At 45.0% G+C, this 26731-nt stretch overlaps 1 protein-coding gene across 4 annotated transcripts; it reads right to left on the bottom strand.

Annotated features, from left to right (window-relative positions):
• Positions 1–448: 448 nt before the first annotated feature.
• On the bottom strand, positions 449–26731 carry gak (cyclin G associated kinase). 4 transcript variants are annotated; one of them, XM_008283524.1, is made up of 30 exons: positions 26387–26731; positions 22817–22878; positions 21390–21449; positions 19640–19754; positions 19123–19265; positions 18842–18967; positions 18147–18236; positions 17913–18048; positions 17233–17345; positions 15208–15286; positions 13693–13810; positions 12191–12199; positions 9863–9912; positions 9524–9672; positions 8580–8702; positions 8356–8489; positions 8042–8236; positions 7826–7943; positions 7616–7695; positions 7236–7429; positions 6871–7032; positions 6480–6646; positions 6106–6367; positions 5819–6013; positions 5179–5316; positions 4988–5086; positions 4617–4886; positions 4224–4372; positions 3735–3911; positions 449–2840 (listed from the first exon to the last, which is right to left on the bottom strand). In XM_008283524.1, the coding sequence occupies exons 1-30, from the start codon at positions 26526–26528 to the stop codon at positions 2739–2741; spliced, it is 3957 nt and encodes a 1318-aa protein (XP_008281746.1). In that variant the 5' UTR covers positions 26529–26731; the 3' UTR covers positions 449–2738. The 4 variants fall into 4 exon arrangements, with proteins under 4 accessions (XP_008281746.1, XP_008281748.1, XP_008281747.1 ...); XM_008283526.1 differs by having other exon boundaries at positions 5000–5086; XM_008283525.1 differs by lacking the exon at positions 12191–12199.

The following is a 26731-nucleotide window of genomic DNA, read 5'->3' as shown; positions in this document are numbered from 1 at the left end:
TTAGGACTATCATTAGTTTGCTGCAGTTTAACGGCAGAAAGGCTCAGACGTGGTGTCGACTGCACAGTTCACTGGTGATATAATAAGAACTGTTAACAAGATTTCCACCAGACTGGGTCTCTAAAGGTTCGTGAAGCTCCAAAAATGTAGATTCAGCTAAATTAAAAAGCTCACTTCTGGATAAATTAAACTATCCAAGACACCTAGTGTTACATGGAGAGGACAAAAATGTGAACTAGAATGAGAAAAGCCACCAAAAGCAAAGTGACTGTGAGGTTTCTAGGACTTAACCTCTCTAAACTCTAACAAACAAACATCATCGTGACTTCTGAATTAATTCATCTGATCTTTTTCTAATTCATTGCATTTCTTTTTAGGTTGGTGTGAAGTTTGGTCGCACAATCCCCCAAAACTACAAAAAAATAAAGACAAGCAAACAGCGAACATGTGCCTCAGATCAAAAGTATTTTTAATTATCTGTTTTTGCATTGAAGTCTACATTCATATTAGTATGATGTAATTTGGTGCAGAAACACTGCCCAGGTGTGGATTTTGCAATTCGCCCTCTTTATACTACATGAGAAAGTTTTCACTGGATTTCAAGCATCGCTTTATTTTATTTCTTCTCCTACTTCGGTTCGCTGGCCCCTCGAGGTGGAATTTTAACAAAAATGACAAAAACTGCAGAACAGAAGCTACAATTTCGGTTCTGCCTTAAGAGAGGAAAAAAAAACAGGAAACAAAAAACAGACTGAACAGAAGAGACAAATGATAAACACATAGCACATAACAGAGAGGATATATATAATCTGTAAAAGCACATTCTTATTAATATTTGATGCTTTGGAATGAAAACAGAAAAAAAAAAAAAAGAGGCTCACTGTGATCAACTGTCCGCCGTCTCAGCACATTCCACTTATATATTATGTGAATTTCCAACTTGTGCCATTAATGAATACACGTCATTAACCCCAAACCCTCCCCCGGAAAACAAAAAAACATAATAATAAATAAGAAAACAGGTGATTCAATTGGTCCATGAGGTAAAATGTGAAATAAAATAAAAAAAATTAAAGAGAAAAAAAAGTTGGAAGTTTTTTGAAAAGACAAACACTGAAAAAAGTTAAATTAAGAAAAAAGAAAAGAGAGATTGTGATTGCAGATAAGAAAGCGTGATGTCCAATAAGGATTCGTTATCTTCCTCTAGATAGAAACACACACACTCTCGCTCACACACACACACACACACTCTCACACACACACACTCACAACCAATAGCAGAAATCAGCCGTCTAATCTTAACGAAGCCACTTGATGGATGATCAGATTTTCATATTTACACTGAAGCGATGATTAACAGACAAACAGCTTAACACTAACCCCTCCTCCCCCCAAATAATACCAGAAAAACATAAAACCAACCAGATTAAATCACCGTGTTCTCTTTTCAGTCCTTCACTTTTTACACCTCTGACTATGACAAAAGAAAAAAAACCTGGGAGTTGGGTGGGGCTCAGAGAGAGTGAACAGCTACGGCGGCGGTGGAGATGCTCGGGAAGACTTTCGATCTGCCACCCAGCGAGAAACCAAGCAGGTCGACTCTTCTCTGCGACGAGGAAAAGGAGCACTTCACTAAACAGAGCCCGCTGGGACTACCCTGGTTCGGAAACACACACCTCCTGTTGTTCAGAGGTTCTGGTGAGAGAGCATGCAGTCGAGCTACACGGTGCAGCCCGAGTGGGTGGAATTAAAAGAGCACTTCAAAAGAAAAAAAAAAACCACGACTGCCCGCTTTGGGACCTATACGGGAGAGGGTCCGACAGGAGATTTGGATGCACGTTTTCTAACATCGATCTGAGGAGTGTTGTGCAGCAATGACTGTAACGGTAGAAGCAGCACGAGTAGTGTTCAGCAGGCGACACTCTGGAGAGGGAACGAGCCCGACGGCCAAAGGTGCAGCAGCAGCACTTCAAATGGGTACTTTCAACATGTCCGCCTTGTTTTCAGAATCATGGGAAGGTTTACTTCCTGCTTCTGCATCAGAGGCAGGGTTTCATTCATCGATGCTGTGGCTGGGATGCTCCAAAATTCACAGGCCTTTTTTCTTTTTTTTTTTAAGCTTAAAAATGCAACTTTTAAACGATATTTTGCAAATTTCCGTGTCGGCTGGCATGCTGGACGACCCGCAGCCATGCTCAGGTTTAGTTTACCGGTCAGCTGAAGGACAAGCACAAGTCCCAATGAAACCTCCCACCAGCCACAGCCGCTACTGTCGGGTCTGTTTGGATCTGAACACACAACGTCACAATACTCATCACTTTAAAAGTCCTTGTATTTTTCTGGTTTCCACGGTGATTGTCACCCGTTCCTCCCTCCCGATGTTTGCAGCACCACTCAGGCAGTCACACAGGTAGGCAGTGAGTTTAAGAACGATCACGATGTTTGTTTCACCGGCTGTCCGTGAACACGTGAGGAAAGTTTCACCGCAGCCAGACGTGAGGCAAAAGGTCTTTTTTTTTTTTGTTTTTTTGTTTTCCCGTTGACTGTAGAAACAGAAGAAAGTAAAGAAGGAGGGAGGGAATGGTAGAGAGGACACCTCTCAGAGGCTTGTTGCGCCCCCTAAGGCCCAATGTGGGCTCAGTCCTGTCCAATCTGGCCCAGTCTAACCCCGTGTTTGGTTAGGCCAAATCCAGTCCAATCCGGTCTGGTTTGGTCTAGCTGGGATCCCGGCCAGGGTTTTAGAAGAGTGCTTTGGATCCCTGGTTCTCAAACTCTGACCAGGCGTCGTTCAGCTCCATGAAGATCATCTTAGCGTACTGCTCGTACGGCTGGCCTGCTGCCTGCAGGGAGACGGAGCACAGATTGGAAAATTATCCCAGAACCAGGACCAGTAAAGACCAGTTACAAGTACAGTCGTGACTTGATGATCTGACGCTAAATGTAAAACCTTCTTTTATGTCGGATATCAAGGCTGTGGGATTGTCCAGACGGAGGTCCAGATACGAGGAGGGCTTGATGCTGGAAGGCTCATTAGTTGTTCATTATTGTTCATAGTTGTTATAATAACTAGTGTATTGTTAGAACACGACGCATTGCTGGATTTCAGCCTAACTGGCTGGTGTGATTTCGTTACGGACCCTTCCACCCCGGGGCAGCGCTCTGACGGGGTGGAAGTGTCCAGAACACACAGGCAGTACTTGGCTGCTGATGCTAGTTTAGTTAGCGCTCACACTTCTGTTTCCTCCATCGGTGGCGGCGGGGGAGTGGCAGATACGCTCCACCGTTACCATCCATGTTTACTTCCGTAAACACTGAGCACGCTCGCTGCGTGTGACGTCGTCGTGTCCTCTTCTGCGCATGCGGGACACTTTTGGCTCGTATGAAGTTCACACAGCAGATCACATACAAGTCGCATTGAAGTGGAAACGTGAAGGAAGTCACAAAGAAATCCTCATTGAGCATCAAGTCCTGCAGTGTGAACGTAGCCAATCTGTGGGATTGTTCAGTCAGATAATACGCCGTCATCCTGATTGGTGACATTAAATGTCATGTCGGAGTCACAATCCAAGGCTGTCGCTATGTTAAGGCTGTTTTTATGGGTTCTGTCAGATAGCAGGTTTAGGATTGTTAAGGGTCGATTATCGAGTCACGACTGTATTTGCAAATCATGCTAAAAACTGCTGTTCTGCTGATCCATGCTCAGTGTGGGACCAGCTTGATTCTGGATACTCTACCTTGTCTGGGTGGACAACCAGCGCCGCCTTCTTGTAGCACTTCTTCACCTGGTCCGGTGTCACCAGGTCCGCCATGCCGACGGGCTTCCAGCGGGTTTCACCCTCCCACAACACCGTGTGCAGAGTCGACAGCAGCGCCCGGATGTTTCGCTCCTTCCCCTCGATCCAGTCCAAAATCTACAGCAAAACGTTCAAGACGGCATAAACTCTGGTCAACACCTGGAAGTTGCTTCATACGGTGAAGCTCAAGGATCACCTGCCAGAAGGTGCCGTATTGGTCAATTGAATCAACCCTTAACGGAAAGAACTATGTGACTCAGAATCCCAATTTTATTCCAGTAAAATCATCTGGTGCATAAACCAGTCGACAACAGGGATTTACTCAGTAGTCACATTTTTTATCAACACTTTTTTATCATGCATTTGCTTCCCTTGGATCTGGTTCTGTGTGGGTTTTATTTGTCAAACATCCCGTCCATGTCTCATTACCTGTAGTTTCAGAGGATCCATGTCTTTTGTGATCTCCTGTCTCCTCATTTCAGCGATGGTCCTCGGTCCCTTTTTATCAAGCTTGGAAGCAAAACCCTGAGTTGACAGCAGGTCCTCAAAATCGTCCTCCTTCACTTTGGGCTTGGGGCCTGTGACACAGCAGCACAGAGAAATGAAGGTCTGACGTGGAGATGGTGAAAACAGTATGAGTCCAACACTTTGACACATCAACTGAATGGATTTTTACCATCTTCTGCATTCTAGCACAATGTATTCAAGAGTTCTGATGTCCTCAATGTTGTTCTGTTCCAAAGTTTCCAGCGCTATAGTGTCCATGCATTACTCCAAGCTAATGAAAAGCAGCGTGTCCCCCCTCTCTACTCAGCGTCTTACCAAATCCAGGCCCGCGAACGCCTCTCTCCTCTCTCCCACCGATGACACTCGAGAAGTTGAGGTTGTAGTTGGGTTTGGTGGGCTGCGGTCCTGCAGGCTGAGACGCCGGGGACGGCTTGGGCGCAGATCCGGGTCCTGATCCGTGCATCCAAGGTTTGTTCTGGGCTGAGGCGGGTCTTCCGGACTGCCAGGGCTGAGCTTGAGGCTTCGCAGAGGAAGACGGACCCTTAGCGCTGAAGGGAGTCCCGGAATAATTACTGCTGGAGGGTCCTGCAAGAAAACACGGAGGGATGAGGGTTACCTGTAAATGTGTACGATTTGGAGTTTACAATTCAAGTTTCCCTTCTTGGGTCGCTGCTCGATATCTTTACCTGGTTTCTCACCTGGTAGATTGGAGCCGAGGTTTCCGAGGTCAGCGAAAGGATCAAAGGTCTGAGACTTGGCCTTTGACATGGATGAAACTCCAGAAGCTGCAACCATAGTGACAACATGTGAGTTAGAACTTTTAGGATTTCTACAAAACCACACATTTAGCACGCTCTAGTCATGTTCCTCCACCTACCAGTGTTGGTGTAGTTGGGCTTGCTGGCGGTGGAGGTCATGCCAGCGGTGGTGCCGGCCGCCCAGTTGTCCCACCCTCCCAGCAGGTCGGGCTGGCTGGCTGATGATGTCATCTTTGGGACGTCATTCACGAGCTTATCTGTGACGACACAAAGTATTCATCAGAGACTAGCGGTCAAAATTTATGAGAACTTTTGCTTCAAGCTGCTCAGACATGAAGGTAAAAAGGCTTCTCATGTGAGGTATGTTTGAGTTGCATCCGACTTGCCGTAGCTTCTGACGTAACGCCAGATATCTGTTAAATCAACATTCTGATTCCAGTATCTGCAGCAGCATTCTGACAAGTTCAAACTTAATCAAAGGCAATTAACTAGAACAATGTAGAGATCTTGAATTTAGAGGAATTAAATATGTTTAACTGTAATTTTGACTAGTCAGCATTAATCTGTAGAACCTGAAACTGGAATTACAACCGCTCCAGATATCCGTAATTCACACTATGGATATCTGCAACTCAATTGTAAACATCCTTAACAACAAACGCTGCACACACGAAAAAAACATGGGATCTGAAATGCTCCTTTCGACTAGGAAAGGACAGACGAGACACAACAAGACGTGGCAGCAGCAGATGCTCTTACTGAGGTTGAAGAGGCTGGTGTTGGAAGCAGGAGTGGCGTTACTGTGAGCTGAACTAAATCCGCTGGTGGCTGAACTATCAGAACCCAACAAGTCTCCAAACAGGTCCGGCCCAGAGGCTTGTCGAGACGAAGCAACGCTGGAGCCGACCCCAGAGCCGGAGCCCATTCCAAACGGGTCAAACAGGTCGCCCATAGCTGCAACGCAGGCAAAACAACAGGGAGGTAAGGTATTAAAGATAACTGGATGACATCTCTATAACTGCAATGAGCACGTATTAGGCTCTCACGTTTTGAGTCCGGTGTGGCCCCACTGGTCGACCCGCTGAAGAACAGGTCTTCCTGCACTGCTCCCGTCTGACCAGCAGGAGGCGCAAACAGGTCATTGAGGAGATCGCTGTTGCTGGAGGCAGCTTTCATTCCTCCCTGCTCTCCTTGATGAGCAGCAGCGGAGGCGGCTGAGGACATGGAGGGAGGCTGAGGGTCAGAGTTCAAGCCCAGGAGGTCCGCTGTGTCGCCCAGGGGAGGTTCCTGCGGGGCGGGAGGGGAGGCCTGAGGGGAGATCAGGACAAGAATAGAAAGTGGTATGTTTCTGGTTTGTTGTCAGGGTTCAAGGTGAAGGAGTTCACACTGTATTGACGGCTTAATGTGAGATAATCCGCACCTGGAAGTCAGCATCAAACAGCGGCTCACTGTTGTCTCTTGACAGCGGTTCTCCACTGGGAGCAGAATAAGAGTAGGACTCTCCTTCTGACTGGTCACTCAGGTCCTCCTGGTCGTTGATGGATCCTCCTCCTTGGCTGTCTGAGGCATCCTGATGGCCACGCACATCTACAAATACAAAAAGTTGGTCAGTCGACATATGGCATTGAACCTTTGGAATCAGTCAGTGTCTCATGGGTCATTTTCTCCTTCTGAGAAGATGAAAGAAAGAAACTAAACTAAAAGCCCAGTCCTCTTCTTTAGAACGGAGGGTAATAATCAGAACACTAACTCTATAAATATAGATGACGGAGCAAATGTGTTTCAAAGACAAGAAAACACAAACTAAATACCTTCCCAGTCCAGAGTCTGGAAGAAGTTGCTGGCGTTGGTGTCGTTGCTCATAGGAGATTCTGGTTCTGTTGCGCTGGAACCTTCTGGGGTCTGAGCTGGCTGGGGCGACTCTGAGTCATAAAATGCAGAGGAACCGGGCTGACGAGGCAGCTCGGGCTTACCTGCAGGGATTTAAGGTCAACGTTTAGTTCACTGAGGACAAGTCAGTCAGAAAAACTGAAGGAATGAGCTTGAGGGCAGAAGAGGATGTTTTGTAAGCAAATGAAGAAATGGATGAATGAATGCATGGAGATGCTGAGAAAACCAAACTGAACCAACGCTGAACACCTCAAATCCCACAACCTTGCAAAGTAAAGCCACCTACCAAATTTGCTGAGGATCTCTTGCTGTTCATCACGGGAGGAGAAAAGGATCTTGGGGTTGAGGCCCTTGGTTTGGAAGCCCTCCCACGGAGGAGTCTTGGCGCTGGGTCGGTCTCTGGGTTCCACCTCGATGTCCAAGTTGACCTGGAACAAGTCGGGATACTTTTCCTGGATGTCACAGGCATCCAAATCATACCTGGAAGGAGAACAACAAGAAAAACATGTGAAAAAAGCACATTACAAACATTTGGCTATAGATTCACAGCCCTTCTTACTACTAATGCTATTGTAAGAGTTCAAGCATCATTTTAACAGCAGTCAGTACAATCGAGCAGTAATGAAACTCTCAGCAGTATGTCGTGGCTTAAGGCATTATACGTACTTGGCAAACTTGACTGTAGTGGCGTTTCTGGGCACAAAGCCTGTGTGGAACTGAATCTGAAACATTTTCATGGACGCCATCTGAAACAGAATTGAGTTAGAATGTGCATCGGTAACTGACTGTGGCTTCTATCGTCTATCCGACATTATGAATACAACACAATGAGCCCAACAGAGCAGCTTCCGAGCTCCTGAAGAGTCCAGCCTCTACCTTTGCCTGCAGACGTCCTCCCAGCGTGGATCTGGCATGATAGATCACCACCAGCACATCTCCCTGAACGGTAACGTTGAGGGGAATCTCTGCTCTTCCATCTTCTGTCTTAAAATCCCTGAAAAGAGAGACAAAGTCAGATGTGATGTTGTTTTTGTAGACTGTTTAACTAAAAGGGAAGCCTGACAGGTCACCCTTTTGTGTGCGACGACTTACTTCATCTTGTCGTACTCCTGCGATGTGGTGAGCACCCTCTCGTCTCCAACATAAACCTCGCAGAAGGGCCTGCAGCCGTTACGCTGCTTGTTGAACAGCGGCACGGGCGTCATGGTGATGGAGCGGATGATGACGGGCTTGCTGTGAGGGATGATGGGCTCCTCTGCCATCATGTCGCACATATACTCTATGTACCTGAGAAGCAGAGCGAGATGTAGACGATGGAACACGATGCACATCAGGAGGAGGTAAAAACTGAGTAGCCCTCAAGCCAGCCTCCTCTTCTACACCTCATAATCTGTGTGTTTTCATACCTCTTGTGTGAGGGCGCAATGCCAGGCGGGCAGCGCTTCATTGAGAACATGTAGACGGCGGCCTCGGCTGTGGTGAAGAGGCGACAGAAACACAGGAAGGAGCAAACTGCCACGGCTGACGCTGCTCTGCCGTCCTACACAGAGAAACACAGAGTTAAGATTCATGCTATTCTTCTTTTTTCTCTGTGTATCATCAACTGAAGTCGCAGGAGGGACCGACTCACCAGACAGTGTACTATACAGATGTTCCTCTGGTCCTGTTTGAGCCACAGATGCATGTTCTTACAGACGCTGTAGAGGCTGCGGAGGTTGGGGGCGCGGCGCACCTGCCAGTTACACTCTGACACCTGCACGAACACACAAAGATCCACATCTGAATACGGCTTACTTTGTGAAATAAAGTCACCATCAGAAACTTTATTTAAAAGTACATTGAAGCATGAAGGCTTCATTTACAATGTAAACGAGTAACAGAATAAAGATGTTGGTGCATAAGAATTAAATATCAAAAGGTGAAGTTAGTAAAACAAAAACACTGATTATTGCATTTAAAGTTTCAAAATAAGAGCAGCTGGGAGTTGAAATTAAAAACCTGAATTGCCCAATGAATAAAAAGAAGTTATTCCATGTTGGAGGTGCACGCAGAATAAAACCAGATTTCCAAGTTCAGCAAAAACAGCTGAAACCTGCAGCTTAGTCCAGTCAAGGCCCACATTACAAGACGGTAACGAGGTAACGTCACCCAGTGTCTGTGATGCCTCAGAGAGTGAGGACCAGCATACAGCTCACAGTGATGGATGCTGTAACTCTAACCAGTAATAAATCTCGGTGCAGAGTGTGAAAAAAAAGCATCCAACAGTTTGACAGTTGCTGCTGATGCATGCATGTATAATGTAGGATTGATTTTTCTTTTTAAAAAGTTGCCCCAATAAGCATTTTCCTACATTGCAGTGGAGAATACGACACTTCTCTGAACAAAAAGCGAATTTTTTGACGTTATTCAGTCGCTGGTGCTGACACACGTTACAACAGCAGCAGATATCGTAGCAATTAACTGAATCAGAGACGCTGTGGCTGTTGAAAGTAAACATCACCGCTATATCATTCTCCTTTGGTTAATTTGCCACACTGAGACAACCCCCCTCCACCACAAAGACACGCTTCATACCCTGTTGTGGAACCGAGAAGGCCTGTACGAGCGCTTGGAGAGGTTGTACACGGCGTAGTGGCCGGCGTGACGCGAGTCCAGGAACAGACGCACGTCCTCGATGTTGTTCTTTATCGCCGACTCCACACCTTCAGCCGGGAAAGACATAACTACACACACACACACACACATGAACACATCGGTCAGGGCTACGTTACAGCTTTATCTCCTTCTCAAAGATATGATGTCACATTATTTTCTGAACAGGGACATTCATGGCGTTGTCGTCATCATGTAATTCAGAATGATTAATGCAGCAACACCATGTTAACCAGGGTTTTATGGAGTTTTAATGCCCACCTGCTATTCTGGAGGTGATGTATGAAATATCCAGGTCCCCTTTGGCATAGCTGGAACAGAAATTACAAGCCAATTTATAAAATGAGTAGTGACGCTACACAGGAGGGGGGAACAAGCACAAATCAGTGACTACGAGAAGAAATCAAAGGGTGAATAAATTAACGTGTGGGAGACTGTGCACAGCCGCTAACAAACAGCCTAATGGCGTAAGCTGGTTGAGAAAACAAAGAAAGCTTTGTGCTACTAATGTGACTTTGGGTTTGAAAGCAAAATGTTGAAGGATGATCGGTTCCTGGGCTGCTTGGCTCGATACCCAATTTTTGTTTTGAACCAGTTTTGATGAAGGGTGTCCTACAAATTATACAAATTAGATTAAGACAATCCCCAGTTCATCTTTCTGTTGTGTCTCTAACGTTGCACAAGCATCTGGCAGATGCCTGCTGTCACGTGGGAACACTCATCGCTGCCAATAGCTCCTTGGCGGTAAGCAGCATTGGCAGTTAAGTGATGTAGAAATTAGGCTTCACTGGAGCAAATATAATCAACAACAGAAGCACGGTTCCTACGGCAGATTCAAATTCATGGACAGATGAAAAAAACAAAACAAACATAGGCCAAGCAAAGAAACGGAGCTAACTATGGAGGTAACAGACACATTTATAATCTGTATGGGATCAGGACACACAGGTGACGCTGGTTAAGACACACAAGTGGCTGAATTTAGTATGCAGTGGAGCCATATTCACACTACTGCTCATTCATTCACTCATTCATTCAATCGCTTCATAGAGGACGGCGGTTTCTAACCACGTTTTATCTACGGGGGTATTTATGAAGATGTCTTAGGGTGTGTGGAAAGGCTGTAGCTGTACAAACTACTCTTTGGATTAAAGGAATACGGGCATGCTGAGTCGGTTTAAACACCTGAAAACAAGACGTTAATAAAAACTAGTCAGTAAACAAGCAGGAAAATGAGAACAGTTAGTTAAAAGAGATAAAGGCAAACTGGTTAAATACTAACCTAAAACAGTTGCATGCAAAGTTTGGGGCACCTCTGGGGAAATGTTGTATACTGCAGCTTATTTAAGTAAAAATAAATAAAAGGTCATGCTTGCTGCAAATATTTAAATCATTTCCTCGTCCATTCAGCGCTGCAGAGTCAACATCACGACTCTGGTGTCGCCTAAACCTTCCTGCTGTTCTGTCGTAGTGAGATGTGCAGACGTGTTTGTCCTCCAGATCTCCTCCTCACTTCTACAGGTTCTCTTAAGCGCCGTTTCTTTGTGGCATTTCAGAAAGTTTCCAGCTGGGAGCACCGTAAGCATCAGTTCCCCTCATCCCCTTCACTTAGAGGAGCTCATGCTTCAGTGTTTCCACAAGGTGCAAAGAATCAGAGGATTTATTCTTCACAAGAACAATTCAGATCTTGTAAGAAGAACAAGCCAATAAAAGTTCTGAGACCCAAACATTTGCATCTCACATGTCCCGTTTAAAGTCCATGAACTATAAACTAACAACATCTTATATGTGATTTGAATATATGTGAACGCTTGCATGCAAAAGTGCAGATAAAAGTAATGAATAGACAGCTCATCTAGTTCTCTAACAGTGGTGGTTAAAATAGATAGAGCTTAAATTAATGTGTCAATAACAGATGGAAAAATGGGATTAAACTGCTAAAGTAATGAATGAAATAGTTTAAAGTCGTAGAATGGTTAAAAGCACTGGATAGACAGTTTAAACAGTTAGCTAAAAATAATGGAATGGATTAAATGAATCAAGGTATCAAGGAAGGGCTGCTTAAGTTGATCTGATCGGATCGGATCGGCTGCCGCCGTCTGCCTCAGTAGCCTAAATGTTTCTTAACACTTTCATGACTATAATGTACAAATTAAATGACTCCTATAGCACATGCACCGAAAAGAATCAAGATTTATTTTTACCTAGATTACTTAAATTCTGCCAAAATTTGGAGGAACGTAGAACTTGCACTGCTGTCTGATATAAACCGACTCTAGTTTGAACGTTCCTCAAACCTGTCGGCCCAAAAACTACCCGAGGCGTGATTAGTGGGAATTAGATTCATCGTTCTGCTCATACATGACACTCATCTGTCCGTCCACATCACGCTCTGCATTCACTCGACGGGATTATTGAATGTGTGATGTTAGGATCAGCAAGCTGTGATGACAGACACAGCACGGCAAAACAGGGCTTAGTACAGGGTTGTTGTTGTGGTGTTTTTTTTCTCCTCTAAATCAAACACACACTACAGAACACACAGAGTAACGCATGAGTTGACGCGTTTCACCGCCGACCCATATTTACCTTGGGTTGCTAGGTGATGGACACATAGTGGGACCATGAGGGATTGGGACAGAGAAAAGAAACAACAAAAAAATAAACAAAAGGACCAAACAAATGGAGCAAACTGATGATCGAACAACCAAATGAAACAGAACTTTAACAGATGTGGACCGAGCGCCTGTTAAAGGAACACTTTGCTGGTTTTCAGTAATAATCATTGCAAACGTCACCGGATGATTCAGGTGAGTGCTGCAGGTTAGATTACTCCCATAATCCTCTGGTTTGCTCTTGTAAATGATCTACAAAGACAGACAACCTGAAATAAGGTTTGTCTGTTTCTGGCTGAGTCGTAACTGCAGTCTGACAAGCAGACGACAAAATGTTCCTTTTAGAAGGTAAACCTGGGAGCCGGGTGGGACAGGAGGAGAGTGTGAGCACTTACAAAGACAGTTTAGCAGGATTACAATAATCTACATTAACTTTAGGTTGAGTGATGAAACACGATGGCTGACAGCTGACAAACAGCATTGCTGAGATAAGTGTTGTTGTATCTAGATTCCTCACAGGACCAAAGCACATACCTCCACTGAACTACATTCTTCAGTTAGCAGTACCAAAGCAGGATGGTGGTGGCTCTGTTAACCCTCTGAACCCCAAAGCCTCGCTCACGGGTTTGAAATGCATGTCGTGTTTTTAAAAACTGCCCAAAATTTATTTCACCAGAAACTTTACAAACAGAGAGAATCGCCAGATTTTCAACAACCTGATGGTCCCTAAATAATAAACATGTGTCACATGATGGGAAACTGAAATTTCATCAACAAATTGTACTGAACACGTCTCATTTAGAAAAAGCAAAATAAACCATTTGCTCCAAGTAAATTCTGTAAAAGCAGCACTTCCAGAAGCAACTTCGACCAACAGTCATGTGACAGAAACTCAGCTGCACTGCAGGCTGTGTCTACACAGAGCAGGTAGACATTCGGAAACAAACTAAAAATGTAAACAGCAAAATATCTCTGGCTTGTAGAGTCACTAGTTTGTTTCAGCTTCTGTTAAAAAAAAAAAGTAATCAACGATTTGTATTTTTCTTTTTCTGAGTTCTGGTATTGCAGCTGTGACAGAAAACATTTTTTAAGTTCTCTCTGCTTCTAGTCATGTTGTTTCTGTTTGTTTGGGTGCAGGACTGAACGCTGCAGAGAAAAATGAGGCCATAGATGAGTAAGAATGTGACACGACTAGAAAACGCCCAGAAACTCGCTTTGGGTTCAGAGAGTTAGTTAAACTTAGTTGACGGAACATTTAACAAAATCTTCCATCAACTCCTCATTTTAACAAAAGCACGTAATAATAAATACGACGATTAACGTCTATGTTACGCAGTGAGAAAAAAAACAAACATTAATCAAGTTATATGAACGAAGCACTACCAGTGTCTGCTGAGCTTTAATGGTGACGAAGATGACCGAAAAAAGAACATGAACAAACAGAAGAATGCCGTTAACGAGGTGGGACCGTCTTACCTGGCGACTGACTGGATGACCTTAGAGGACGTGTCCTTTATGTTGGTCAGGAATCTCTCCGTTCCTCCCCTTAAGATGTCCAAGAGGCCACCGCCTGGCTGATCGGGATCGTACACGCCTGCAGGCATCGTGAGGAAAAACAGAAAATGCTAAATATATGACATTTAAACAAACTGTCACGGCGTGAAATCATGGTTCATCATCTGTTTCACCCACATCAAAAAGACTCCAGGAATCTTTCCAGGAACGTGTAAGGTTTGTAATATTTAGATTTTAAAATGAAATAGTTATAAAATGATACCTCAAAAGAAAAGAAAAACACATATTGCTCAGCTGTGCATGTGGCTGCAAACTAATCACAAACTATCGCACACAAACACGTAATGACGTTAAGAACTGGATCATATAAAAAGGGTCAAAGCGACTGTTCTGAACTTAAATGCATGTGAGAAAATGAACTTCTTTCATGTGGTGTTGGAGCAGCATGACGTTGGAGCAACAGTCAGAGACGCTCCTCAAGGCAAAGAGCAAACACACTCTGCCTTCGGACAGATGGTTGAGTGGCGGAGCAGCAATCCTCTTAATGGACAGCTTGAATGCGTGTGTGTCTGGTAGCTCGTGTGTGTATACATCGGAAAATAACAAGCTTGTTGTGCTCACGTGTAGGGAAGTGTACAGACAAACAACAGAAATGTGAGTTTTTACCTTCAAGTACCTTCAGCTGGTTCTAGAAATAAAAAGGCTCATTCCTAAGCACGGAGAAATAAGCGATTCCTTTTGCATGTTGTTCTGTCTGCTTTAGATACGCTACAGCAGGGTGGTAAATCACACTCTCCTATACAAGCTATACGTCAACTTGTTGGCCTCAGGGTCATGCCCAAGGTCAGTGTGTTAGTGAGTGACGGGGATAATGTGATAAGACGTGGAAGCAGTTAGCGGACAGCGAGCGGCTCTGTTATGAGCAAGAAATCTAATTGTGACTAAGTCATCTCCCCCACACTGATGATGATCCAATAAGTCCACATGAAGAGACTCTCAGGATCACTGTTTAACACATATGAGGACCACTGAGGTTAAAAATAACCGACCCGCTGACAGATGATCGTGACCCTTTTTGCTCAGAGGAGACTTAACAGTCGGGTGGTCACTGGTGAACTGGCCGGCTTGGCTGTCAGTGATATGGTAGATGGCATCTTAGGGATAAAATGTGTTTGTGGCTGATTAGAAATTCAGCAGTCTGGTGAAATCAGTCACACCTAAAAGGCACAATGTATACGACTAACGTGGCTCCTTCTGAGTTGTAGTTATTTTGTCAGTTTGTTGGCATGCAGCACAATAAATTAATGGATAATCAGAGTCCCTTATGAAGGCAAAGATCAATCCATTTCACTTCTGAGGACAGGGTGACTATTCCTGTTTTATCCTCCCAATCTTACACCCTAAACTACACACAACACTGAAGCTGTGTCCCAAACCCACAGACAGCATAACATCACGGCGCAGACAAACTCTCACCTGCGTTGTTCTGGACGTTGTGGATCTGCATGGGCAGCTGCGCTCCGTTGTTGCCGAACCCTCCGTTCTGCTCCAGCAGCTGCAGACATTCATAGCCGTCATACACCGGACGCCAGCAGTAGTACGTACTCAACATTGTGACAGGAAGCTCGACAAAATGAAAAGATAAGCAGCTAAAAAAGAAAAATAAAACCTGAAGATTCTGCCTGTGATTTTTAAAAAACAGATATTAACAAAGGAGTCGCGACGGAGATGAGGTTAACAGACGGAGAGAAGGAAGTCATCAGAGTTATAGAGACAAAAAGCTTTTAAAAAATAGAAAAGTTCATCAGTGGAGCGATTAAAAACAGATCCTGATAGAAAAATCCTCAAGTGTCCCGACATGAAAAATCAGCAGCTCAGAAGAATTCCAACAAGTCGACACATTGCAGCAGATTAAAAATAGTTTGTGTCAGATGTGCAGGATGAAATAATCCTCCCATTAGTATCGGTGGGTCTGTGTTACAGCCGCCACGACGCCTCTCGTTTCTCCTCTGAGATGTCCACCGTCTCAGTAGCTCACTCCCACCTCTGCTCCCTTCCTTCACCGGTTTTCTCCTCTCCCTCCTCTCTGCTCCATCTCACAAGCCTCCATATGCCTGTGCTGAGCTTCAGAAAAGGAGAGGAGTAGGAGGAGGAGGAGGATTACGACCTTCCTTATGTCTAGCAGGGAAACCCCTTCTTAACCCTAATCAGATTTGCAATCGCCAAATCTGCCTTCGCTGTGCACACACTTAGCAGCCTTATCAGGATTCAGCTTAGTAAGAAATTTGTAGAGAGATAGAAGAACTCCGAGTTAATTTACTAATTTGTTCTTTGGTGAGACATGTAAAGGTATTTAGTCGTAACAGAAACAGGATAGTGAACAGTGACGCTGACCCACTGACAAACCGATCGCGCTGCAGATCAGGAAGTTGTCGAGAAGTCACTGGAAACCTGGAGATTTTTGACACTGAAATCAGCTTTATGTAAATCACAACTATGACTGAGGATTTAGTGATAAGTAGCAGGATTTGTGGATTTGTGGTAAGAATCGTAAGAGGCTGCGGGCGCTGAGTTGGTCATAGTCGGCCACTTAAATGATTCTCTGTTCCAACATTTTGACTAAAACCTTAAATCTGATTGTGCTCAGTTAAGAAAAGACATTCTCTGTCCCTACAAGCAAATCAAAACGACTTTACTACTGATGTGTGTGCATGGCTTCCCGTTTGTTTTGAATCGGAGTTCACCCCTTCTCCACCTCTGTGACTCTCTGTCTCTTTGGGCCCATTAGCATCATGCCAGCTGGGAAGAGAGGAGGAGCCCGAGGAAGAGAATAGAGACGCCTTTGTGCTCGCCATCATGTGTGCATGTCGGTGTGTTTTATGTAACCACATCGGTCATTTGAGAGTGTGTGTGTTCACGTTTACGCGGAGGAGCCGTGTGGTCGGCCTGTCAATAACCTCTTCAGAGGCCGGTAGACGCTGAGGACGTGACCCAGTTTGTCGGTCTATTGAGTTGTTTACTCCACGGTGCACTTTGTCAGTGCTGCCACCTCCTCAAAGCTGATGCCCGAAGCAGAAACTACTTTTGGAGGGGCATCTTCAACCCTTTGTTTCACAGAGGAAGCGGAGAGAGACGGGAAACGTGAGAAAAGAGAATAAGGGAATGACCAGGAGTCCAATCAAAGACGCTCGGGGCATTTGTGTGTTATTTGCCCTCACCGCTCAGCTATCGAGTGGAGCAGAAACACTTCACCTGGCAGCCAACACTTCAGATGAACTCAAGATTAGGTTTCAAAGCTACTTCATACACATTTATTGATTAGGGACATTCAGAAGCCACACACTCCTGAACACAAGGGCACCAGTTATTTCACTCAATGACTAGTCTAGTAAAGTGCAAGATAGTGCAGCTGCTTGACAGTGAAGAAGATCTGGAGACGTTTAACTGCAGCATAACTTCTCACATAAGCTGTTTTCTCGCAGCACTCATGCACAGTCTTACCTCTGTAATGGGAGACTTGGGGTTGACGTTGCGTGCTGCTGCTATCTCCTGGAGCTGGTTGACCAACTCTGTAATAGACAGACGCTCCTCTGGGTTCACCTTCAGCATGGAACCTGAAGAGCAAGAGGAGGAGGAGATGAGGTGTGTTAGAGACATAAATACATACTGGAGACAGAAAGGTATTTATGGAAATGGAGAAGGCGGCTACAGTGTAAACGGATTGTGATGCTTGTGGATGATACATAGCTATACCTGCAAAAATTATAAAATTTAAGAATTAATCTTATTAATCACATGCACGACAATCAAGGTGAAAAAGAAAGAAAGACCTAAACTGTATGGCTTTGTAGACGTGTATGTTTTGCATCAACCATTGCAGATTTGTCCTGTCCACCAGATGGAGCTGTTAAAGCCTGACACACAAATGTTATGTGAATGCTGTGTTTCCAGAAGCCCCTTTCACACAGTCCTTTCAATGTGGTACTGTTGCGCCCTTATCCCACTTTGCTGTTCTGTGTTTAATGTATGGACACAGAATGGAAAGGGGGGCACAGTGGGAACCAGCAAAGGCAGCATACCCAGTGCGTCTACAGTCTTATAAGGTGATGACTGCGTGAAACAGGCGGATGAATAAATGAACTGACACGAGGAAGCTAGACCCGACAAGTCGCAGTACGCACGTATGAGTTCGTGATACACAGTGTACTTGACGTCGTTCTGAGGGATGGAGTATTTCCCGTTGACGATCTGCAGCTTGGCGCCCTCCTCGAACGGATGCTGCTTGAAACACAACAGGTAGAGGATGCATCCCAGGGCCTGCAAGGGAGAGCAGACACAGTGAAGACAATAGTCAAGTCACAATCTTTTATAAAAACGTGCACAAAACACTTTATAAAAAAGAAAAAAGTTCTGACCCAGATGTCTTGCTTCTCGTTGATGGGGAAGTTGGAGTAGAGATCGATCATCTCTGGCGTTCGGTACGCTGGAGTGGTGTTCCTCGTGATCTACAGAGAAACAGAGTCAAGCTCTAACTCAAATGTTGTTTTTGATCTCTGAGAAAACCTGTGAAAAAACATCTTCCTGCTGATTGTTTTACAGGCAACACACAGATCTGAGCAGCCTGTAAGAAAATCATTTAACAGGTTCTCCACTTTAGGTCTTCTTTCATAAAAAAGCTCTTCTGCTTTGTGCTACAAGCCCGAGAACATGTGCCTGGTGGAGATGTAGGTTATTAGATTCAGACACCAGGTTCTCTGCTGTCCTGAATACTGAGGTCATCTGTGGCAAAGCTCCCGTGTGTGTCTGTACGAGGTTATGGTATAAATATAATTACCCTGATTGATCAGTGCTTCCTGGACGCCTCACTGTTAATTCAATCAGAGGTTTCTGGTTCCTGTCCAACATGGGGATGTAAATATGATGCACTGTGACTTCTGAACTGATGAATGAACTTATATAAGAACTTCCAAATAGATATTTTTAGTTTGCAAACTGTAAATAACTCGAAATAAGCAAAGAGGCATTTTAATAACGAGCATATTGCATAACGAGGGCCCTGCTGAGATCACTCTTAACTGATGCTTGAGTGTGTGAATGTGTGTGTGAGCACCTCGTCCTCCACCATGGACCTCTTCTGTGCCGACCAGCTGTAGTCGGGGTAATGTGACACCGTGGTGGAGCTGCCAAAGTCACACAGCTTGATGGTGCCCTGGTTACTAATCAAGAGGTTCTCAATCTGCAACACATCGAGGAAGCAGCGACACAGCGTTCAATCAGGCGTTATTTAAAGTCTTATCAGTTGCTGTCCAGTAAAACGAAGCAGCAGCACGAGATAAGAAAAATAAATGGTCCCACTGAATCACTCGATTGGGTTTATTCCCCGTCACCAACCTTGAGGTCTCTGTGTATGACTGGAGGCTTCTGTTTGTGCATGTGCTGCACGGCGCGGCACGCCTGGTAGAAGATTTTCAGCACGGTGTCACATGACAGCGGAGCCCTCTGCTCGACCCGCTTTATAAACTCCACCAGCTGACCTGAGGCACGAGAGACACAAACAGCTGGATGAATGGAGGCCTGGAGATCAAAGGCAGAGGCTTGTATCACGCCAGTAATGACAATAATGAATCACTTTCTGTGGTGAGTAACACGTTCTTTGCTTAGAAAGCCGAAAAACTGCTGAATGAAAACCAAGTCTGTTGTAACCGAGCAAAAAGGAAGTGGAGACGGAAGGAGAAAGGCCACAGGAAGCTTTCATCACAAACGCCTTCTGTTAAAGTTACTGAGAAACGACGGCGAGCCTCCTGATTTACCGCACACGGGTCAGATGAATGAGTAAGCACTGATTCAGCCCTGAAGTAACAGACGGAGGAAGGAGCGCAATAATAAATACAATTCTGCATGTATTTACCTTTGCAGAGCTCGGTGAGGATCAGGAACTCGGCCTGTCCGGTGTCCGACTCCTCCTTGCTGATGGAGGCGGCAGAGCAGAACTGAACCATATTCGGGTGACCAGACAGCTTTTTCTATGAAGGCAGCAGGTTAAGGAACATACAGAAAACATGCGACTACGTCTGGTCACAGAAGCTGGTGGGTTCTACCTGTAGCTTGCCAGTTTAGTCTGGGCAATTCAGCAGGTGCTTTTGAGGGTATTTTGCATGTTCAAAACTAACCAATCAAACAGAGAGTGTGTGTAACACTTGGCATTAAAACCAGTGGATTTGGATCAATCTCCAAAAATCTGCCAAACACTTCCAGCCAAGCAAGTCCTGGAGGAGCAAGTCTGTTCTAAAACTCTTGCTGAATCAGGTCTGAGTGAAGCAAATACCAAAAAATTAAGAATTATCATCATCAAACGGTATTTCTGCCTGCAGTGGAACCAGGAATACAGCTTCACTTAGCCTCTGCTCACACAAGTACAACACAGTGTGTAACAACCATTGCTCACCTGTACAACAGTGATATCAGACTCATAACGCCATAAAACAAACCAGAGCCATTGAAATACAGCCGAAGCTTCAGTGTCTCGCCCCTTAAATACACAAAACAATCCTTAAATAATGTAATCCACCCAAAACCAAACAACAAATCAATGAATGTAATTTCTTTAGAATAATACATTTTCTGATCGTCGGTTCCTCGAAAACAAGAAACAAACTGGAAAAGATTCACAAATGACAGAGCTACAAAACACACAACAGCCTGTGTTTGTTGTCCACAGTGTTATACTGTAATCCATCATCTCTACACCTTAGTCCTCACCAGGGTCATGGGGGGCTGGAGTCTATCCCAGCTGACTCAGGGTGAAGGCAGGTTCACCTGGACAGGTAACCAGTCTATCACAGGGCTACACTTAGAGACAGACAACCAAGCACACTCACATTCACACCTACGGACAATTTACAATCACCAATTAACTTCAGCATGTTTCTGGACTGGTTGCCGGTTCGCGTCCCGGTGGGGGCACCGGAATCTTTCTGCGTGGAGTTTGCATGTTCTCCCCGTGCAGCGTGGGTTCTCTCCGGGTTCTCCGGCTTCCTCCCACACAGTCCAAAAACATGTTGAGGTTAATTGGTGATTCTAAATTGTCCGTAGGTGTGAATGTGAGTGTGCTTGGTTGTCTGTCTCTAAGTGTGGCCCTGCGATGGACTGGCGACCTGTCCAGGGTGTTCCCTGCCTTCGCCCTAAGTCAGCTGGGATAGGCTCCAGCCCCCCCGCGACCCTAATGAGGATTAAGCGGTGTATAGAAAATGGATGGATGGATGTTTCTGGACTGTGGGAGGAAGCCGGAGAACCCGGAGAGAACCCACACTGCACGGGGAGAACATGGAGACTCCACGCAGAAAGATCCCGGGTGTCCTCACCGGGACGCTGCGAGGCGACGGTGCTAACCACTGAGCCACCGTGCAGCCCTATACTGTAATCAAACACTGTAAATACACATTAGCTCCAGTGTCATTGTGCACTGTGTGGTGTTGTATATAAAATAAACTCCAGCTCATCTAATAATAACAGTAAACTTGACTGGAAGCGCGTTCCACGATCCTGTGCAGTCACGAGTTAGAGTTTAACTCGTCTCCGTCACATGTCACCACCCGCTGTGCTCTGAAACAGAAACGCTCCACGATGATCGTCTTTTCATGGTGAATCAGAAAGGATACCATGAAGCAGACTTCCTGGATGATCTCCTTGTTCTTCTCCTCCTCATTGGACAGCAGCCTCTGAAACAAAAGCGTGCAAACACACCGTTGGTTTGTTCTGTTCTGCCCGTTACCTCTTCATGCAACACGTCTATGAAGACTGAACTAACATATTCCATCAGCCGTAGCTGCTGTGAACACACAACACGCTGAGGAACCAAATCATTACACTATACCTGATCCTGCTGGTTTTGGTAGTTTAAGTTCTCTGAGCACTTCAAGAGTTTCTTCTATACAAACATGGCATTAATCATTCATTTGTGCTGCGCTGGAGCGTGGACAGTTAATTGCTGACCTTTGAGACGGTACAATATTTAGAGTTCAGCAGTGTCATAGACAAGAGAACACTGGATCTGTTTACCTAAATTCTTTCACTTTTGATTTAGCTCATGTTAATGCTGCCTCAGGTGGCTCCAAATCATCCTTTAGTTATGCTGCTATAGGCCGAGGCTGCTGGGGGACTTCCCATGATGCACTGAGCTCCTCTACTCTGACTATGCCACGACAGTATGTCATTAACTTTGTCTTGTCTCTCATAGTTCGTCATTCGTCCTCTCTCTCCCCGAAGCTTTCTGATTTGCAGTAACCAAACCCACCAAACTCTCCAGTAATTTATAGTTGGTTGTTCCTCAGTGCTCATCTCTTCTCTCGCCACTCTTCTGTCACCCAAACTTGTGAAGACACAGAGCCTGATCCACCCTGACTCTGCTCCTGTCTGACATCTCTTCCAGCTAAATGCGACTTTTCCTGCCTTGCTTGAGGGGGGAATTGTTGGGCTTCGCTCTATGATATTGTCTGGTCTTGATTTTATTCTGTAAAGTTCCCTGAGTTACGTTACGACTTGGCAATGTAGACGTACACCAACGGTTAAGAAATGTCAGCGTGTTATGTTTAGTTGAGAAACGCACGAGGATTCACACGACGTGGACAGAATTATCGAGTGTGGAGCAGATGGAGCCCACACAGCCTCGTCGCTCTCCAACAAACAACGTGGTCAGAGACTGTTTCTTGAGCAATATGACTTGGAAAATAGCAGCTGCTCACATTGGTACGCTCACATTATTGTTTTCCACTTTTATTACTGATTATATAAGCGTGGCATAATGCAGAAATGGGAAAAGGGTAAATATATGTGAAGGATTGAACGCAGTTGTACGTACTGTATTTTGCATAATGAGAAATAATTACTAATAACACGTAGTATTAACTGCATATTAAGTGTGCACAACAGAATGCAGAATCAGCGAGGACAGAGCCAATGATCCTGACTCAGGGTGTCATTTATAGACCCTCTCGTGCCAACTAACAAAGGAGCAAATTAAAAAATCAATGTGCATTAATGACCGGCTCAGGCAGAGTTTCCTCAGTGGGCAACACCTTTATCTTACCTTGAGGGCATAATCTTTACCACTGCTCATGTCCTGGGCTTCATACACAAAGGCAAATCCACCTTAAAAAAAGAACAGGAAAAAGAAAATCAAGAGTCACTGGGTGTCATCAGCGATATTCAGCGTGTTGCGTAACTTGCGTGATTCAGAGCAGGACGTGTTGCAATGCCACCTAACGCGGCTACTATCTCGAAATGACGTCTAATTTCTACGTTTAATTTGTTCTGGCTTTATTGCTCTACAGTAACGTGTTAAGATGATGACTGATAGATATTATACTGCGCTGTGATGTAACTGTGAGCAGTGATTAAAACAAACACGGCACACTTTAGCACACTGAAAACTGGATTTATTAAGTTTGACTCCATGACCGCAGAGAACACTAAAAACTTCAGCATCCCCCTGTTTTAAAAACCCACAAACATTCAAGCCCAGAAGCCGTACGAAGCCTGACCGCAGTCCTATCTGTGGGAGAAATGAAGGCTTAAGGGCCTCGCTGAAGAATAAACACGAGTATTTTACAAGCCGACTCCTCGAACCTTTAGGCTCCCACCAAGCCTCGCTGAACATCCACTTCTTTTCATTTAAGGTGTGGCTGAAACCTGAACTGCTGATTATGTGGTGGGAGCTGCTGTCTATCAGGGAGAATCAGTTCAGCCTGCTACGATGAGCGCTCCAGAGAAATCCATACATTTTTAAAGAACGGAGGCCTACAGAGCACCACGATGTCCTCATTACAGCGTGTTTCATGGAACAAATCTGAGCTACACAAGACCCAGTCCAACAAAAATGATTATAATACAGACTGCACTTATCAAATTCAAACTGAAATCAAGATTCAGATCAATTTTAGTTTAGTGGTAATGACAGTCAGACAACAACAGCTTCTTACAACCATGTTAAACGACGGGTGTCAGATCTACAGAGGCCCAGCTGTCATATCAGTCCCAGTGTTGTGTTGGCTTAATTTTTAATTTCTCTAAAGACACTCGTGGCTAGTGGATGAGACACTTTGTTTTCCTCAAGTTTCATCAAGTCTGTGCTCAGCAGTCCGAACAAGGAGAGGGCCGGGTTACCATAGAGACGAGTAAATCAACTACCAGCCTCGGTCTGCGCCGCAAAACGCCGAAGGACCAAGATTGTAATCTTTAACACTAAGGAAGACCGGTCAGGTGTGCACGGCGGCTTTCATTTCCCCTGTCCCGATTTACTGGTCTTGTTTTGGATCGAAACCAGCAACCACAGAGTCATGCACATGCTTTTACTGCATTTCTGGTTCCATTCCTTACGCTGAATAAATACCTCACTTCACTACAAACACACAGCAGAACAGCCAGCTATCAGACAAGTGTATTATTCACTGGCCGTTACAGGATTTATGTGTAACGCCTTGACTTTGAGGATGCCTACGCGTCCCCGTGGAGATCACATGTCTTCCTATGCTCTGTGCCGGGACAGATAGGGGCTGCAATCTCAACAGCTCAGTTTCCTTTGTTCTGATTTCCAAGTCATTCAATGAAACATACTGAAAAGAGTAAATCCTTTTTAAATCACACCCTAAATTCTTTAATGTCTCTTGGGTCCAATTTTGCAGCTTGTGTGAAATAATTACAGGAACACTGCTGCTGCTGCAACGGAGAGAAAAAATCATCACAGCACTAAAAAAAAACCCCAGAACATTCTGGTTACAGCCGTCCATTGTATTCTCTCACCACAGAACTCGGTGAAGGAATTCAACAAAGACACCTTTCACGTAGCAGGATGGGAGTTTGAAAAGGACAGAGCTTTGGTGTAAAACGATCTCTTCCTTTACCATCTGCTTTGGTTTTGGAAGTCTTCTGTGTCGCCTTTGACCTCTCTTAAGCCAACTATCGTGGCTGAGGAAGTGGAGTCCCAGCGCTGTGATTACACTCCTGATTGGAGCGGAAGCTGTGCCACAACAATGAGCTGAAAGTATGTCTACATAAAGGTAAGCATCGCCAACTTTAATCAGGTAAATGTTCATCTATCAAGCAAGAATGTAAACTGTTAACTGGCACCAGCGTCTCACTTTAATATCACTGGAAGTTGAATAACGTGAGTACAGTGGGTTATTTGTGATCATATTCCAACCTGCTAAAATCCTGTTTTTCTTTATTTTTTAATACCAAGCATTTAGAGAAAAAAGGACATTTTCAATTACAAAGCGATAACACTTAAGGTGATGCAGCAATCTGTCAGAATTACTCAGCAGTTTCTCCATACGGTAGATGGAGTTGGGTCACACTGAAGGGCGCACGCTGCACTGAGACTTGCCAGCTTGTTCGATGTCAGTCTAGTTTTCTCGCCAACTGTTTTACTCAAAAAGACATGAGTTAGTTGTGAGGACTGATCCGAAATGAGTGCAGCTACGGTGCTGCAACTTTGCCTTAGAGTTGTTAAAAGTGATTCATCAACAAGAATGTGACGCAAGCAGCTATTAAACCTTCTGATGTTTCTGTTGTAGGATCATATATGTCATAAAAATGGAGCAGGTGAACCACTAGTCACACAGTAGATGGGACAAAATCTGATCTGCTGATGTGAGCACGCTGGAAACTCTGTTGGCAGTGAACAGTGAAGTACTTGGTCATGGAAAAACACTGATTTAACCTCCGTTTGTTGTTTGTTGATCTAAATTGCAATTTGTGGTTGAACCTGATTTAATCAGACCCCACCACAAACAAAGATCGACATCAAACATTCATCTTCTGCTGTGTGGCAGGTAGGTAACCGTATAACAGCAAGATCGTCTTTGCATGGAGGGCACGAATCCCTGTTTTCTGCCACAGAAAAGCAACCTGATCAGCAGGTTTACACGTAACCAAAGTCACTGCACGACATCTTAGACTGAAGTCGATCTGTGCTGGATCAAATGGGGGAAAAACTACTTTCTCAAGAAACAGCTTCGTTATCACATTAATCTTGTGGGGTTCGTTAGTTTTTTTTTCTAAATGCAGTCCTAAACAGAAACACAGGGGGACAAGAAGATGAAAGGATGGATGAGGGAGGAAGCAGCACCGATCTCTCCCTGCATGTCACCAGAAACAAGCTTCACAAAGGGCTGCTTGTGTACATAACATTGAGATAAGGAGTTTGAACCCATCCTGTTAAGTAAGAGGTAACAACACTGTCAGCACTGATACCTCTGCAGCGTGCTTCACCACCTCCTCTACTAAGATGTCTGTGCTTGAGCCAAATATGCTTCCAAGACAGATTATAAGGTTTGAGGTATGCAGTAAACTCCGGGTTGGGTAGACGACTGACATGCAGATCACTGTGACTTAAAGCAGGAGACGAGCTAAAGCGGTCCATTCATCCCCTTCGCACATCTGGAAATCGATTTACCGCTCGTTAGACACCCTCGAAACCCGATTATCAACTGGTGTTTACACGGTGACTCATAGCGCTGCACTTGCAAACGTTATTGCCATTGACAACCAACAGAGGTGCTGCTAGCCTGTTAGCCACTTCAGCTAGCTAGCATGCCGAGCCGGACAAGACGTGACCGACATTTTTATTTATTTTTTTCGTCGTGATTCACAGCCTCACCTTCCGCGATCACCCTCTTGATCCTCAGTTTCATGTCACCGAGCTCAACGATCTGTCCGACGAAGTCATTCTGGTCCCGGCTGGCCGCTCCGGACGAGCCGGGCCCGGCTAGGAAATCCAGTGCCGACTGGAACAGGGACATGTTATCCGGCGCCCGAGTTCAGGCTCACAGGGGGCGAGCGATCGATGAATCCCCGTCCTGCGGGTCACAGGAGAAAAACTTGTGCGGTTTGCTCTGTTATGAAGACTTGTAATCGGGTGATATTATTCTTTCGGTGGAAGCAAACATCCTCTTCCTGCTGCTAAACTGACGAGGCCACCATCATCAGCGCCGACTTCCGCGAA

This window comes from Stegastes partitus, unplaced genomic scaffold (assembly GCF_000690725.1).
Source record: "Stegastes partitus isolate 25-593 unplaced genomic scaffold, Stegastes_partitus-1.0.2 Scaffold317, whole genome shotgun sequence".
Classification (NCBI taxonomy): domain Eukaryota; kingdom Metazoa; phylum Chordata; class Actinopteri; family Pomacentridae; genus Stegastes; species Stegastes partitus.
This window is presented reverse-complemented; position numbering and strand designations above follow the sequence as displayed.